The sequence below is a fragment of the Patella vulgata genome, chromosome 7 (assembly GCF_932274485.2).
Source record: "Patella vulgata chromosome 7, xgPatVulg1.2, whole genome shotgun sequence".
In the NCBI taxonomy this organism is placed as follows: domain Eukaryota; kingdom Metazoa; phylum Mollusca; class Gastropoda; family Patellidae; genus Patella; species Patella vulgata.
Genome location: NC_065885.2, coordinates 36638806 through 36654204, shown reverse-complemented (window position 1 = coordinate 36654204; position 15399 = coordinate 36638806). Strand labels below are relative to the sequence as shown.

At 32.7% G+C, this 15399-nt stretch overlaps 1 protein-coding gene across 2 annotated transcripts in view; it reads left to right on the top strand.

Annotated features, from left to right (window-relative positions):
* Positions 1-15399, top strand: part of LOC126827982 (GRAM domain-containing protein 4) — a 35300-nt gene that overhangs the window by 12767 nt on the left and 7134 nt on the right. For both annotated transcript variants that reach the window (XM_056102198.1, XM_056102199.1), the window contains exons 7-17: positions 497-522; positions 2709-2800; positions 3969-4060; positions 5733-5784; positions 7693-7761; positions 9460-9503; positions 10087-10196; positions 10893-11047; positions 13567-13687; positions 14341-14431; positions 15079-15160. In XM_056102198.1, the coding sequence (XP_055958173.1) occupies positions 497-522; positions 2709-2800; positions 3969-4060; positions 5733-5784; positions 7693-7761; positions 9460-9503; positions 10087-10196; positions 10893-11047; positions 13567-13687; positions 14341-14431; positions 15079-15160 (934 nt within the window). The remainder of the gene's footprint in view (positions 1-496; positions 523-2708; positions 2801-3968; positions 4061-5732; positions 5785-7692; positions 7762-9459; positions 9504-10086; positions 10197-10892; positions 11048-13566; positions 13688-14340; positions 14432-15078; positions 15161-15399) is intronic.

Here is a 15399-nt window from a genome sequence, read left to right as displayed (position 1 = left end):
CACAAGTTATAATAATTAACCTGTTCTACGATTCATTGTTTTATAAGTAGGATTTTTTCAAACATGGACCGACTGAAGCCGGCAATAATTAAAATCATGTGATACAAAAATGGAGGTTCTTTCGATATCAATAAAAAAGACCCGTAAATGAGCGTTTACATCTGAATCAGTTTAATACATTTGAATGGATATTCACGTATGGGGCATGTAGATACATGCGGCATATTCTTTTTATGACTTGCTTATAGATGTTCGGGCGGGCGTTACATATTTTTTATTTTTCATCAAGACTAATAAATAGGCCCCACACTTAACCAATTTTGCGTGCGGGCGGTGCCCGAGAAACAACTTATTTTATTTGTGTTGCCTTAGTTTCAGGATTATTTCTGACTTGATCCAAACATTTTATATTCATTACAGATACGGTTCCTGGAAACCTATTTTTTTTCTTTGTAGATATGTTTACATCTATTTTATTGTTATTATTTTACTTCAGACTCAAAGAGAATATTAAAAGATTTGGTATGTTATTTTGCTGATGTTATTGTGCTTATTTTGATTTCCCTTTGAGAATTTCATAACAATCAACTAACCAAAGCAGCACTTCTGTCTCTTACTATGTGAATCCTAGAATTTTTATACACTCACTTTGCAATGTGGTAGTATATTGCCATCACCCCTGTCCGTCCATTGGTTTATTATCAACCATTCCTTGTGAACACACAAGAGACTATGTCCAATCTGTAAGACAGTTTATGCCTTGTTTATTGAGATAAGGAAGCCCTTTGAATTTCAACAATTTCTGTTAATTACTACTAGAAATATTGCACTTGCTTACATTGTAAAAATTCTTGTGAATGATGTAGCAGCAATTTAATAGTCATTATCTAATCTACTTGAAATATATTCTTTGTTTTGGTTTTTGTGAGGAATAAAATTACAATAGTTTCTGATAATTACTACTAGGGTTATGTACCTTGATTATGTTGTACTTCAGTGATAAAGACTCTTTTTATTTACCTTTTTATCTACTGCTTGGACAACTTGGATGCAGTGAGTGTATTTTCCATTACCTGGCAACCTATCTTTTAACATTAACACCTCGATGTGTCTGATTTTGATATGCTCTATGTCATTCACATGTGTAGCAAACTGTGCTAGAATAATTAAGTTGCAAATTAGCAGGAACCTCCTGCGACCCTATTCATAAAAACGTTTTAAGAATGCTGATGGTCCATTGGCTAAGGAATAAAATCATAGCACAAATTTTAGCTCTTGGCAAATGAAAAGGCTGCATTCTTAAAATAATTTATTCTTTTTAAGTTTTCTTGTATAAAACACCTGATGTCTTATGACATCTTGTTCATGAGATGAGGAATCCTATAGATTTTCTATCATTTCTGATAATTACTGCCAGAGTTGTGGCCCTTGATGACTTTGAAAAATCTTGTAGACTCTCCAGAGGCTAAAGTTATTTTCTGATTGACTTCAAATCCATACATATTGGTTAATGTTATAAGACGATGAATCCTATTTATTTTTTGCAATTGCCGATAATTACTGACAAGAGTTATGCCCCTTAATCACTGGACACTGAGAAGGTTAAATTTATCTTTCGATTGACTTCAGATTTATACATATTGGTGAAGGTCATGAGATGATGAAGCCTATTGATTTTTAACAATTTCCAATAATTACTGCCCCTGAATCACTTTGAAAAATCTTGTTGATGCTCTAGAAGCTAAAATTAATGTCTTATTTACTTCAAATTCATATGCATTGGTTAAGGTTAAGAGATGAAGAAGCCTATTGATTTTCAAAGATTTCCAATAATTACTGCCAGAGTGGTGGCCCTTGACTTCTTTGAAAAATCTTTTGGTCGCTCTTAAGACCAAATTTATAATTTGATTGACTTTAAATTTATTTACACTGTTTAAGGTCTTGAACAACAAAGCCTATTGATTTCCAATGGTTTCTAAAAAAATATTGCCAGCGATATGGTACTTGATTTTCAATGATTTCTGATAAATAGAACAGCTAAATTCATGATATTACATGTTTTGTATACTAAACGTTAGCGTGGGGCATAATTAGAAGCCAAACAAATTCTAATGATTTCTGATAATTACTTAGTTTGTTGTAAATGTTTTCATTACTGACAAAAGAAAAAATATGCGACAACCCTTTTTGAATGCCTCTCCGACTTAACTGCTGTGGGCGTATGTTTCCGTTGCCTCTCAGCCTATCTTTACATTAAAGGTGCATTTTGTAAGATTTTGATAAAGAGCTAGCCATTCTTGCTATAATAGTTAAAAAATAGATAATGAGAAATGAAAATATTAAAAAACTTAAGTCGAATTACTTTATTCTGAGCAAAAGTTATGAGAGTTTGAAGTTTTGACAAGAAATATAGTCTTGCATGATTGTCAAGTACAGTGCTATGATAATAATAAACAAAGTTTCGATTATTCATTTTATCAATAAATTATTTATGGTGAGGTTGTTCTAATCCATTCAATATCTAAGCCATCTGATAGTTGATTATGGGCTTGTCATTTGAATAAATGCTTAATTAATAATCTATATAACATTTGAAGCTGGAAAAATGACTAACAATAGGCAGATGTAGCTTTTACATAATGCATCTTTAAACAAATAAACTATTCAGAGTGATAGATAATTTTGTGTTGATATTTTGCTTTGTGTAGGTACAGCGGTCAAACCTTACTATGATACAGTAAAGGGAATTGTAAATTTATTAGCATGGAAAACACCTCCTTATACCCTCATTGTCTTTGTGGTAAGACACCTTTCATTTGTTTTGCTTTTTTTGATATATGTAACCTATACAGAGAGAAATTGTGTGTACTACTGTCCAGTCAACTCTGCAAGTGCATGTTGGGTATTCAGGCCTATGTTCTCCCAGCGAAATTGACAGCCACATTGAAGTGAATGTCCACCAAGCCCATCTTGACATGAGCGCATGAATTCTACAGAGAATAATGCCATGTAATTTGAAAAAGAATTCTGTTTATAGGACTGCAGAATTACTGTGATCTTATTTTTAGATAGTAGCAGTAGCCCATTATTGTTTGCTCCAAATAAAGTTGTCATAGTCATTATTTATATATTGGTTTAGGATTGAGGCAAGCCAAATCATCAAAAATGTCAAATCAGGAGCAACTTTTGCTATCTCAATTTTGATGGGGGTGGATATGCTTTGAAATAATGGAATTATGATGTTAAATGAGCAATTGGTGGACATTGGTAAAACAAAAGTGAAGTTGTATTTTTGTCACTGTGGTTGTCTTTGCCATAGGGACATCAGGCTTTGGGACTGACATCATAATTATCATCGACCAATTCCAATTATTGAGATTTGCATATTGCCATTGCTAATTGCTTGATCTCTTGGAGTGACTTGGACTGATATGTAGCATGCTAAAACATTGTTCATTGCTTTTTTTTAACTCCAACTGGATCAACTTGCTATTCACTTGTCACCCATTGGTGAAGAAGAGGAGTAACTGGAAATGCTGCTGTTTACAGGATCGGGCAAAATTCCCCTCCCCTGCATTGCATACACTATAACTAGGGTATTATTTAGTTGTGCTGTTTTAGCGGGAGTTTCTGTATTTGTTATTTAATTTCAAACCATTGTTAGCAAATTATTCAAATTCGTTGAGAATAGTTGGGTAAACAACTGTTTACTTTCCCAAAAGGCGTTGAGTAATATTAACAGACTAATCTAGATACATATTAAATACATGTACCCATAGTAATAAAAGTTAACATATATGTCTGTTTCAAATTGACCAAAATATTGTGTTGTCAAGACATTAAACCTCATTCTATTGTGGTTGCTAAAATATTATTTGGTTTTCACAAAAATGATAAAATCTATTATTATATAATGATAAAATCTAGTATTATATATTGTACTTATGATAATTATAAAATATTTTCAGGTATATATGTACATGGTATTAAAGGGCTGGTTCTTTCCAACTTTATTGGCATGTTTAACTTTTAGACTTTTTATTAATATCCTCATTTACAGGTAAATATTTAATTTCTCTAAAAAAATCATTTATTATTTGCACGTAAAGGGTTACAGGTAAATATTGTTTTTCAAAATGTCAAATTATTTTTTGCATCTTGGTAAAGGTGAAAAAATGTTTACTTTTCTTTTAGTCTGTCATTTAAAGATATATTTCCTACAGCATTATTTGATCATCTATTCGGCGCACACAACTAATTTTTATCTGGAAGTATGTTTCCAATGAAAGGGAAAAATAAAATTATGGACTGAAATTGTGTGATGCCACAAAACATTAAATAAGTTAATCACTATAAATTGTCAACCACTGATTCGAAATTTGACCCGTCGTTGCTTAGCAATGTTCTCTCTTTCGCTAGCACGCCCATACACCCATCTTGCAATTAGTGTATGTGAAATGTGATTTTTTATTTCTCCTGCATTAACATTTGTATCATCTAAAATGTGATTGGCTTGAGAGATCTTGAAATATATTGTGTTTGTATATTTTTGTCTGTAGTTTGAATGTTATTAAGGTTCACTGCTGTGGAGGAAATACATCTTTTCTTTTGAGAAAGGAAACTGTCAACTATATAAGACTTTCAGATGCTATCGCTGTTACTGTTGAATAGATAATTGATTAATAATACATTATTTTATTTGAGTGCCCAGCCTTTTGGTAGGGTGCCCAACCATAAATAAATATCTCCCAATATCTCAATAATTATACCACAATAAGTATATAAAAAAACAAGTCTTAACTTACCACCTTACATTTATAGTCCCTAAATACCATTGTCAAGCCACCACCATTAAATCCGGGCATTTTTTAGTGCAAAATAGATTATTTGCCCTTGATATGAGATTAGTCCCTCTTAACCAGTCTACCGACTGTCTCTGGCTGATTGACAGGCCAGGATTATCAAGACTATTTTCTACGAAACGTTACAGAAAGCTAGATAAATAAATCTAATTTAGAAACAGGCATGTTAGGCAACTCAACGATTATTTTGAGAACCTTGTAAAAGTAGAATGAAACTACTGCTAGTATCATGTTCTTGCCTAACCCGAGTGTTTCAGAGATATTAATTTTACTAAACCAAAAGATGCCGCTTCTTACGGTATAGTTCATAATAATAGCAAATTCAAAAAACAAACGACCATAATTTTCCAAAGCTGCTGTAACAACGAATCAGAAATAATATTGTTATTCAGAATCATTAACAATAGATTTTTTTAAGGCCATAATAGGCGATAGATGTGTTGAAAATTTCACGTGCTATGGCTATTTATAGCATCATTGACTATAACGCCCAGTATTCTTGCACTCCGTGGCTAGCCAGAAGTCAGTTTTGGACTAGTCACTGAAGCGTGCACATTCGCTGTAGTGTGTAGAACTTTTAGTAGAGAAAATTTTGGCTGTGCAGGGCACCCTACTATTGGAAGTCCTCTTAAAAAAAATGACTTATTATCTTTATGTACATGTAGCTATATTCAATTTTTCAAATCGTAAATCCATTCACTTATTTTGTATATGTTGGGGAAGTGGTATCATTTTTCCTATTAGTAATTCTTTTCTGCATACAGTATTTTAGATCATTTGAATTACTTTGGATATAAGGTGAATACACATATTATTTTGATGGTATTCATTTATTATTAGATTAGATTATGTTGTTTTTTTTATATTTAGAGGGTGGAATGTACAGTTTAATTTTATAGATCCTGGAGAAATCGATGACAAGGTATATTAGATATTGACCATATATTATAACATATGATTTACCTGTTCATTAATTAATTACTGGTATTAGTGAACTAATAAATAGAACATAATAATCTTTGTTTCGATTTATAGGAACTAAACATCTTTAATTTAAGTCAAATTTAAAGTAGCTGAATCTCTATTTCAAAATTATCAATACTCTTCAGACATTAAAAACACGAATTAGAAATCAATATCGGTCAATTTCAACCACAATTGATGTTGTTATCTTACCATGAAAATATGGGCTTCTGGTATTAGAGCTGGGCGATATCCCTGGAAACAGATATCGTGATATTTTCAGAAAATATCGCGATATAATCACTATATCGCGATATTTTCTGAAATGTCAATAATTTCAGTTTAACCCCCTTTTAAATGTAAATAAACATGCATAAAAAGTTGGAAATACCCTAGAAGTATTCACTTTCTAGTCAATACTAATAGTATTAAAACATTTTTAGCATAAATATAGTACCAAATTTACTAACAAAATTTAATGAGCTGGTTCAAACATAGATCTCATAGCCATGAAGACTTGCTAAACAAATTGGTCTATGTTGTTGTTGTAAAGTACAAATTCTAATTTCCAAAATATTAATAATGATATTTTATTTAGATTACAAATATTTACATATGAAGTAGGAACAAAAAAAAGCAAAAAAAAACAAAACATAATAAATATTTGTGTTTGGCCGTGCATGTTTTTTTTATAGTCACGAGTACGATTGGATGTTATTCATTTACCCTTACAAACTCGTGTTTTCTCATTCAAGCATATGTTTTTCTTGAAAATGCATTTTACAGTAAAAGAATACTGAATTGAATCATAAAACATAAGTACTATGTCAAAAAGTATCCATTGATTTAGTCAAATAGCGATAAAGAACCGCCATGACACTTCCAACGCTGAACGATAATCAGTCTACCGGTACTCTCTATATAGTTGGCATTATTTATATTTCTGCATTATTAAAATTTATTGCAATCAGAAAATCAATGATTCCTTTGGAAAATCAAAGTATCGGTATAAACAATTCGTCAAGAGGCATAGAAATTTAAAAGAAGCAAGGATAATTCTTGGTGGTAAAGTGAACGAGAAGCCATGTGACGAGAAAGAGCTTGCGCTTAACGCCAAACGGCGTTTGCAAACTTCGTGGAATGAACACTCGGGAGTCAGGAGTTAAGTCTATGTCTCTGGGTTTTTTTTCAGATTGGATGATTTTATTATATTAATATCCGTAAATGTGTCATAACAAACAAAAACATCAAATACTATTATCTGTAATTGATACCCAATAACAACTGTTAGTCAAATTTAAGTATTCAAATATTTGTGTAAGCTTATCAACTGAATAATAATTGTTGGTCAGTTTATTGTTTTGAGGGATGTTTTGTTTAACCCGTTAAATGCGTAGGGCGTTATATAATGTCCTAGACAACTGCCACTCACTGTGTGAAGGGCGTAATATAACACCTTGGAGGTATATTCCCCAACCTATTCTTCGAACATACGATCGCAGCATGTGTAGGACGTTATATTACGCCTGGTCGAGGAAATCTAATTGAAGGGAGACAACTCTATTTACCGTTAGTTTTAATATGGTTTCAGACTACTATCATTTGTATTCAGGAATAAAAGGTCCAAAAATGACATTTTTCGTCAAATTAATTACACAATAGGGGGTAGTTAACGTTTTAAAAACTACACACTTAACGGGTTAACAAAATATAGATGATTTGGTTGTGAACCTACTCAAACTCACTTGTCTTCTGTTACAGAATGGAAATGAGTATTGAAATTAATGTGACTGGTTAGTAGAGATAGCATTTAACACATTAATTGATTTTACAATAAAATGTTTGTCATAATATATGTCATTTTCAGGACCCAGAGGAAAGTTTAGGGATATCAGATAAACTGAACCTGGTTATTGAAGTTGCTACTAAAGTTCAGGTAGGTCATTGTTCTTTCTAATCAGAATATATAGATTCAATTGTCTTTGAGTTGGACAACTATCATCTTCTTGGTGTAAAGTAATTCATTCCTTCATTTACCTATTTGAAACGTGGACATCTAAGATTTAGTAGAACTTTGCAAATGTTACAATGCAGGAGTGCTATTTCAAAATTTTTCTTGTTGGACAATTTACTGAAAATAAAGAGGCATAACTCTTATCGTAATACCCTGTAACCTGAGTATCGTTTAATTTCGCGACCACTGTTAAAAAATAAATAACCTCAATGAATATTAATGTATAATAATTAATTGGGACGTTTGTTTTAAACAGTAGTTGGTAAATTAAGTGCTTGCTTGTAAATTTGACACTTGTTATCAGAAAATTAGAAATCTATGAGTGGCGAGTAGCCGTCCCAGATTTCTGTCATGAAGCGACTAGTTTCGTTCATTTCGAACTCATAGTGCTGCTCTAAGCTCATTCATTGTTAAATCAAGATATGGATAATCGAGACTATGTACTTTATCGTACCGACTTTAGTAAGGATGATTGAAGCTAGACCCAAAATAAAATCGCTAAATTCTCGGTTCAGAGTGGATCAATTTGACTGAAATTTTCAGCAAATCCCTTTACATTATTTAGTTTTTAACTATATATTGAGAACTGCCAGCTCTTTGTCTAATCTCCCATAATGTATCTTTAAGAACTTTTGCAATGACGGCTATGCAATTTCATAAGATTTAGTCCCGAACCCACATTCTTTATTATCAGAATTAAATGGTAAGCTTTAAACTTGACACAAGTACAAATTAGGGAGGGGGGGGAATTTTAGACATTTTTCACGAATATTCAAATGAAGATTTGATATTGAATGAATGTGAAAAAAGTAAGGTCTAAATACGCAAGATTAAACGATAACCAGGGTACATTTTTATCTGTGTCACTATTTAGATTTTAAATGCAATTGTCGGTTTTATTGCACACTATCAGAATTTCAAATTCTAAATAGAAATTTCCATTGAAAACAACCGATTTAGATTAAACTAGACTGTTGAATAAATTGCATTGTCTAACTTCAAAAAGCAGACAATATGTCCGTAAATTGATAATATTCTTTTGGCAGGGTAGCAATATATAATTATATATCAATGCGTTATAATATTAACTTGGCACAAGGAGATTGGACAACTCTCACATTTCTTTCTTTCTTTGTTTTAATAACTGTTAGGTACAAGACATGGAATGTATTTACTCTTTTCGGAACCTCCGATATCACATACCGCATGGTTTACCTATCTACTGAGATGGATGTTCTTGATATGATTTTACAAACAGTTTTATAACACAATGTTATAAATGTCCTGGGGGGTTTGCGTGTCCGATTGATTTAACATGTTCACGTTAAATCATCGGGTCTGTCATTGTGTCAAGTGTGGTTTCGATTCCCCGTTTGTATATGAAAAGGAGTAGGGAGGGTCGTCTGTCCAACCTCATGGATTTTCTCTGGGTCCTCCGGTTTCCTCCCACTTCTAAAGACCTCTACAAGCTATTTATTGAAATAAGATTGAACCATATGTTAGTCCCGAGGTGACCTAGTTTGTGTCGAGTGGACGTTCAGCCCCATCTATCTCCCTATAAGTGTCCATTGCTCGTAATTTAAAATATAGAATTATGAAATATTGTCTTTTATTATTTAGAATACTCTGGGTCAAGCTGCAGATGGACTTGAAAAGATCAAAAGGTATATAATCATATTCTGTGCTGAATATACATGCACACAACTCTTATGGGGATTTTCTTTTTTGAGTGACTCAAATATGTTGTAGGCTACTTTTATTTTATTAATTTTATGATAAAGCATTTGAAATTTTACCATTCGTTTGGATGGGTTAAAAAAAAAAACGATCCTGTGTACACATTGGTGTGCATGTAAAAGAATCCTTGACAGTTTGAATTCAAATCAAGTTGGTCATAGCTCCGCTGCTAGCGTTTGCTCGTCTTCATTAGCTTAATTGTGTTAAATGTATTTGTGAACAACCAGTTTCTGTATGAACAAATAATGTTCTTTTATCCAGTCCAATATTTGTTGTAGTGAAAGTGGAGACATTTTGTGCTGGATCTTAATGTAACAATAATTGTTTATTTATGGCAGTTAGTTATTTGAAAGTATATATTAACCAAAACACATTATCTAACGATAAAAATATTTACTAAATGACAGAGGGTATTAAAATTTGTTATGGATATTTTCATTTGAGAATGCTACTATTGAGTTTGCTATGTTCATTTTGAGAATATGTTATTGTCAAATTTGTAATTTCTAGTTTGCTGACATGGAGACAACCAGATGCCTCGAATCAGCTGTTTTTAGTGATACTGACTGGCTTCATATCAACATGCATATTCCCAGGAACTGATCTTTTACATATAATAGGTAATATATATTAGACCATAAAAAGGTTTTGGTCTTCGAGAGACAAAAATCTGTTCAAGATAGACATGTAAGAGAGGTTTTTTATTTATTTTGGTATTGCAAATCATTGATCCAACATAGTAATCTGTATTGTGCCTAAATGTTTGCTCTTTGTGTCCAAAATTTCACATTGGTTTTCTACTCAAATGCTATTCCCTTGAAAAGATCAAACCCTTTCAAACAGTATATTCCCCTTGTGACGTAGTCTTGAAGAGTTTTGTACGTATATCATATGGAGACCAAACAACCAAATAAAGATTACGAAAGTACTTCGCTGAGCCCTTTTCTTACCTTCGTAATTTCTTTCTTGGTTTTACCGGACCAATTATAATTCAATCTAAATAGAATTATACTTTATGGTTCAGATTTTCTCCACTATATAAGATATTAAATATATTGAGAATGACGTCTGTTCAGTCACCTGACGTCGATTCTATCATACACAAAACTTCAGTGAATTTATAAATCGATCAATGGACGATGTCATAAAGAGTGAATGGAACAGTCGCATTTTCATAGGCTGTTTATAGTACACAAAAAAGAACCGACACAATGAGAAAATAATGAGTAATATATGAAATAGAGAAAACGAAAATAAAGTTTTGAACATCTGATTCTAATTCGATTGTTTATAATTTCTATTTCAATCTTTTTAAGGTCTTTTGATTGGTATTAAGTTATTTATTATTGACAATATTTATAACAAGTTTCCTCGTATTAAAAAGAAATATGATACAACTCATCAAATGTGGTTATCATTACCAACAGACGCTCAATATGAAAAGAAACATATGAAGTTGGAAATTGACAGGGTAAGTTAACTAAAGACTAGACTATTCTTTTATTTAATAAGTTTAGGTTAATTGTTTTTAATTTATTTACGCCCATATGTTAATGTCATTTAATGTTTTTGTTAGCCTATCCATCTGTTGGTTTGATACACATTCATGTTAATGTAGTTGTATATTGTTTTCATGAGTTAACACGTTTAACCAGAGGCCAGAGGCCGAGGCATTAAACCTGTTAACGAATGAAGCAAGCTATATATGACTTGTAACATTGACACCTGCTCAACATGATTGTTGTTATTGCACAGAAAACCCACCCCACTTCTTTATATGATTTCTACTAAAACTAGCGTAAACCAGCAAAAGTGTGCAATAACATTGATCATGTTTAGTTATTGCACGGTTAAGCTCCACCCAATCTACTAGAGGGAAAACAATCTGCTCATTCAACGAAAAGAACAAAGGAAGATTTCCCGTCCATGTTACAATAGTAGCTAAAGGCTTTAAAAACATGTTAAAAAGGATTATTATCGGGGTAATGGAGTTCAAGCATTTCTTGGGAGTTCTTGTACCTGACTTTAAATCATGGATGCTGTTGGTTAGTTTTGTATTACTGGCCATACTGCAGGCACAGTTTTCATATTCCTTTTGACCTAGTAGTCTCTATCATATTAGTCTGGATTGATTGTCAATATTTGAGCATATCTAGGTCATTGGTTAGATTGTCTTTTATGTTTTGCATTCATTGCCTGTTTGCATCTATTATTGCACTACCTATTCAACATCAAACACTCCTAAGTGTTTTTATTGTAAAACTTATCTCTTCAAGGATATAATATGGTTTTTATACACCCACATTTTCATGTGGATGTATTATGCCTATGCCCCTGTCTGCCCGGACATCCGTACACAATTTGTTTGTGGACACTCTACACATCTCAATTTTTATCCGATTTTGGTTAAAAATGAAATATAGGTCTATCTCCCAAAAAATCTTGGTTCCTGTCAATATTCGCGCATATCGGATCGTAAGTTCCTGAATTATGGCCCCTGATAGTACGTAAATTTGTGTCTTAAACTTGTGGTCCCTCTTGAAGTCACAATTATTATCCGATTTAAAAAACTGCCGGACAAAATGGACACCCCTCGTTTGCAAATAGTGTAAAAATATGGTATATGAAGGTTGTGAACTCTCTAGATGTCACAATCCTCATCCAATTTTGACGAAACTTGAAATGCATTTGTATAACCCAAAGAACTTGGTTCCTTTCGATATTCACGCATATCAGACTTTAACTTCCTGAATTATGGCCCAATATATCACCATTCCTCAATAATGAAGGTTGAATTCAAATTTCGGGAAAAATTGAAACTAAACTGTGAATCCGAAACAAAAAACATGTTGAGTTTTCGTTAAAAACAAACCTACTAAAACACTCTTTTAATTTTTACTTCTGCACAATTAATCATTATTCCGGACGGTATTATACCTGAACTTTATTTTCATAATTTTAAAATCCTTCATACATGCGGGAATTAAGCAAAACCAAAATGCTTACAAAAGCTACAAAAATGTTGAAATCAATCATTTCACAATTTTCAACTGCTGCATTTGGAAATTTCAAAGTTCTAAACTGGAGAAATTCGTCACTACCGGATAGGAATACTTATCAGGTTGAAAAAGTACCATGTAACTATAAGAATACTGTAAATTCTAAGGAGGAGTTAGAGAAATTCTGTATAAAATCCCGCAATGTCAAAAATCACATCGCTCGATTTGCTGTTGACATTGAGATCTCGTCGTGTCTCGTGCAAGCGCAGAGAAACCAACCAAAGGGACTCGTTGCCTGTCCATCTATATACAGTCCATGGTAATACCAAGGTTGTGGACACTCTAGAAGTAGAAGTCACAATTTTTATCTGATTTTGATCAAACTTGAAATGTATGTTTATACTTCACAGATCGTGGTTCCTTTTGATATTTGTGCATATCGGATCTTAACTGTCTGGATTATGGCCCCTGATTGTACAAAAATTAGCTTTTTTTGCTTGTTCTCTATCCATCTCTTGCAAAATGTGGGTGTATCCTGTCTTGCAACTGCTGGTTATTAATCCTAATTCATTGCCACGATCTATGTTTGTTATAATATGCTTTAATGATGAGATCTATTTAGCTTAAATGTTTCATTGCTGATGCGTAACCTGGAGTTTTTTTTTTTTATGTGATTGATTAGCCTGCAAAATATTATCAGATGTAGACAACTGGCCCAAACCACCGTATGGTGCAGACTAGAAGGATCTGGGTGTCCGAAAGTAGTGGCAGAGTGAGTGGTCTAATGTGTGCATAGTAGACCATAGGGTCAGTCATTGATCCAAGTGTTGGGATTAGGATCAGGTCGTGGGATGCCTGCCTATACTCATGGGTCCAGATTCTATTAAAGATAAAATATAACATGTCCCAACCAAAGTGATATAGTTTTCAGGTGCACATAATTTATTCTGTCATTGATATAGTTAAATATTCAATTTCACATATATTTCAGTATATTTTAAAACATGGTGAGGTTCCAGATTCAGAGGAAGTTACAGATGAATATACATCAAGTGATGATAAGGCTTTTTGTCAACTTTTCTCTTTACCTAATTCAGAATCACCATTACCTGGTAAGTAGGGAATTGTAATAATGGGTGGGGTGAGGACACTGTATGTACTAAAAGGACCAAGAGGTGGAAATAATGACATTGCCAAAGTATAAGTTAAAAGGTTTTCAAGTTATAGCCTTTCACATCGGGTGGAACATCACGGGAGCTAACAAGAATAAGCTGATGTCAAGAGTTTGTGAAGAAAAATGGCGTTTTTGAATTGTCGAAAGAGGGAAATTTTAACCATCCAAACTTAATTTCAGACAGATGCTAATCATTCAAGACCATGGATTGATAGTAAAAATTACAAATAAAAAATTGTTTATTTTGTTTTAGGTAATTTGAGAGATAACTCTTATTTGTTGTATGTTTTGTCCAAAGAAGATTATTAGTCAGCCAGAACTTGTTCTGTCCGGCCATTATATGCAGAATGCAGTTCAGATAAATTACATTTCTCGGTGAAACTTAGCATACTAGAAAGAGACAAATGGTTTTTAACATTCTAATGAAAATAATTGATTTTCTTTTAAAAGACAGATTTTTAAATTGTCATTTAGATTGAACCTAAAGAAAACCTAGACAAGTTCTGGTGTACAAATGTTAATAAGTCATTGTATATTTACATTGAATTAAAATCAGATAGTCTATTTAATAAATTTTGACTTCTCTTTAAGGCTGGCAGGGTGGAAGAATGTGTACTTTAATAAACAGAGAAAAATCTTTAGCTTCAGCTTTTAAAAGTGGTAAATTATATTTAACGAGAAGGTGTGTACATCCTATCATGCAAATTTGACAAAAATTGAACAGCTAGTACTGCACATGGAATTCTAGTAATGGTTGATAACTACTTTAAAATAGTTCTTTGGGGAATGTCTGGATATTGACTGAATTTTGGATTTTTTTTTTTGATAAAGGGCAGTGCCGTGCCGTTGATGCATATTTGATGCATATTTACACCTTTTAATAAAAAAGTTTTAAATATTCGCTTAAATTGTTCATTGTCCCATCATGAAGACCTACATTAAAATTCTGAAATCTTCTACAGCTATAATCTGAGTGATTGGATGAACTTGGACAGTAGGGACTGTAAATAGTGTATTGTCATCTATGTACTTTGAACTGACTTTCTAATCAAATTCTCTGACAAGGACAGCTGTCTAGTCCTTCGGATGAGACGGAAAACCGAGGTCCAGTGTATATATTGGAATGCACGTAAAAGATCCCCTGGCAATTGGAATTCGATATAACAGTGGGCGATAGTGCCGCTGCCCGGGCAAAATTTCCCTCATAGCACACTGTATGGCGTATGCCCGTCTTCATTAGCCCAGATAGGAACAGAACAGTAGAACATTAAACCCCATTTCATTTCATTTCATTTCTAATCAAATTCCTCATATATATTCTATTTACAGTTTTTTATGCTTTGAAAGAAGTAAAACTCCTTCACCAAAGAACATTGTAATTCCTCTGGCAAATATCAGTGGTCTTGAAAAGGTATAAAACTTAATTTAATTAAACCATATTTACACTTACAAAATTCAACTACTTTACAAGTATAATGTATGCAGGCCTTGATTGGTAGTTTTTTATATGCCCACATTTTCATGTAGACGTATATTGTCGTCGCTTCTGTCCGTCCGGATGTCAGTTTGTGGACACTCTACAGGTCACAATTTTTATTCGATTTTGACGAAGTTTAAAATATAGGTATATTTCTCTCAAAGATCTCGGTT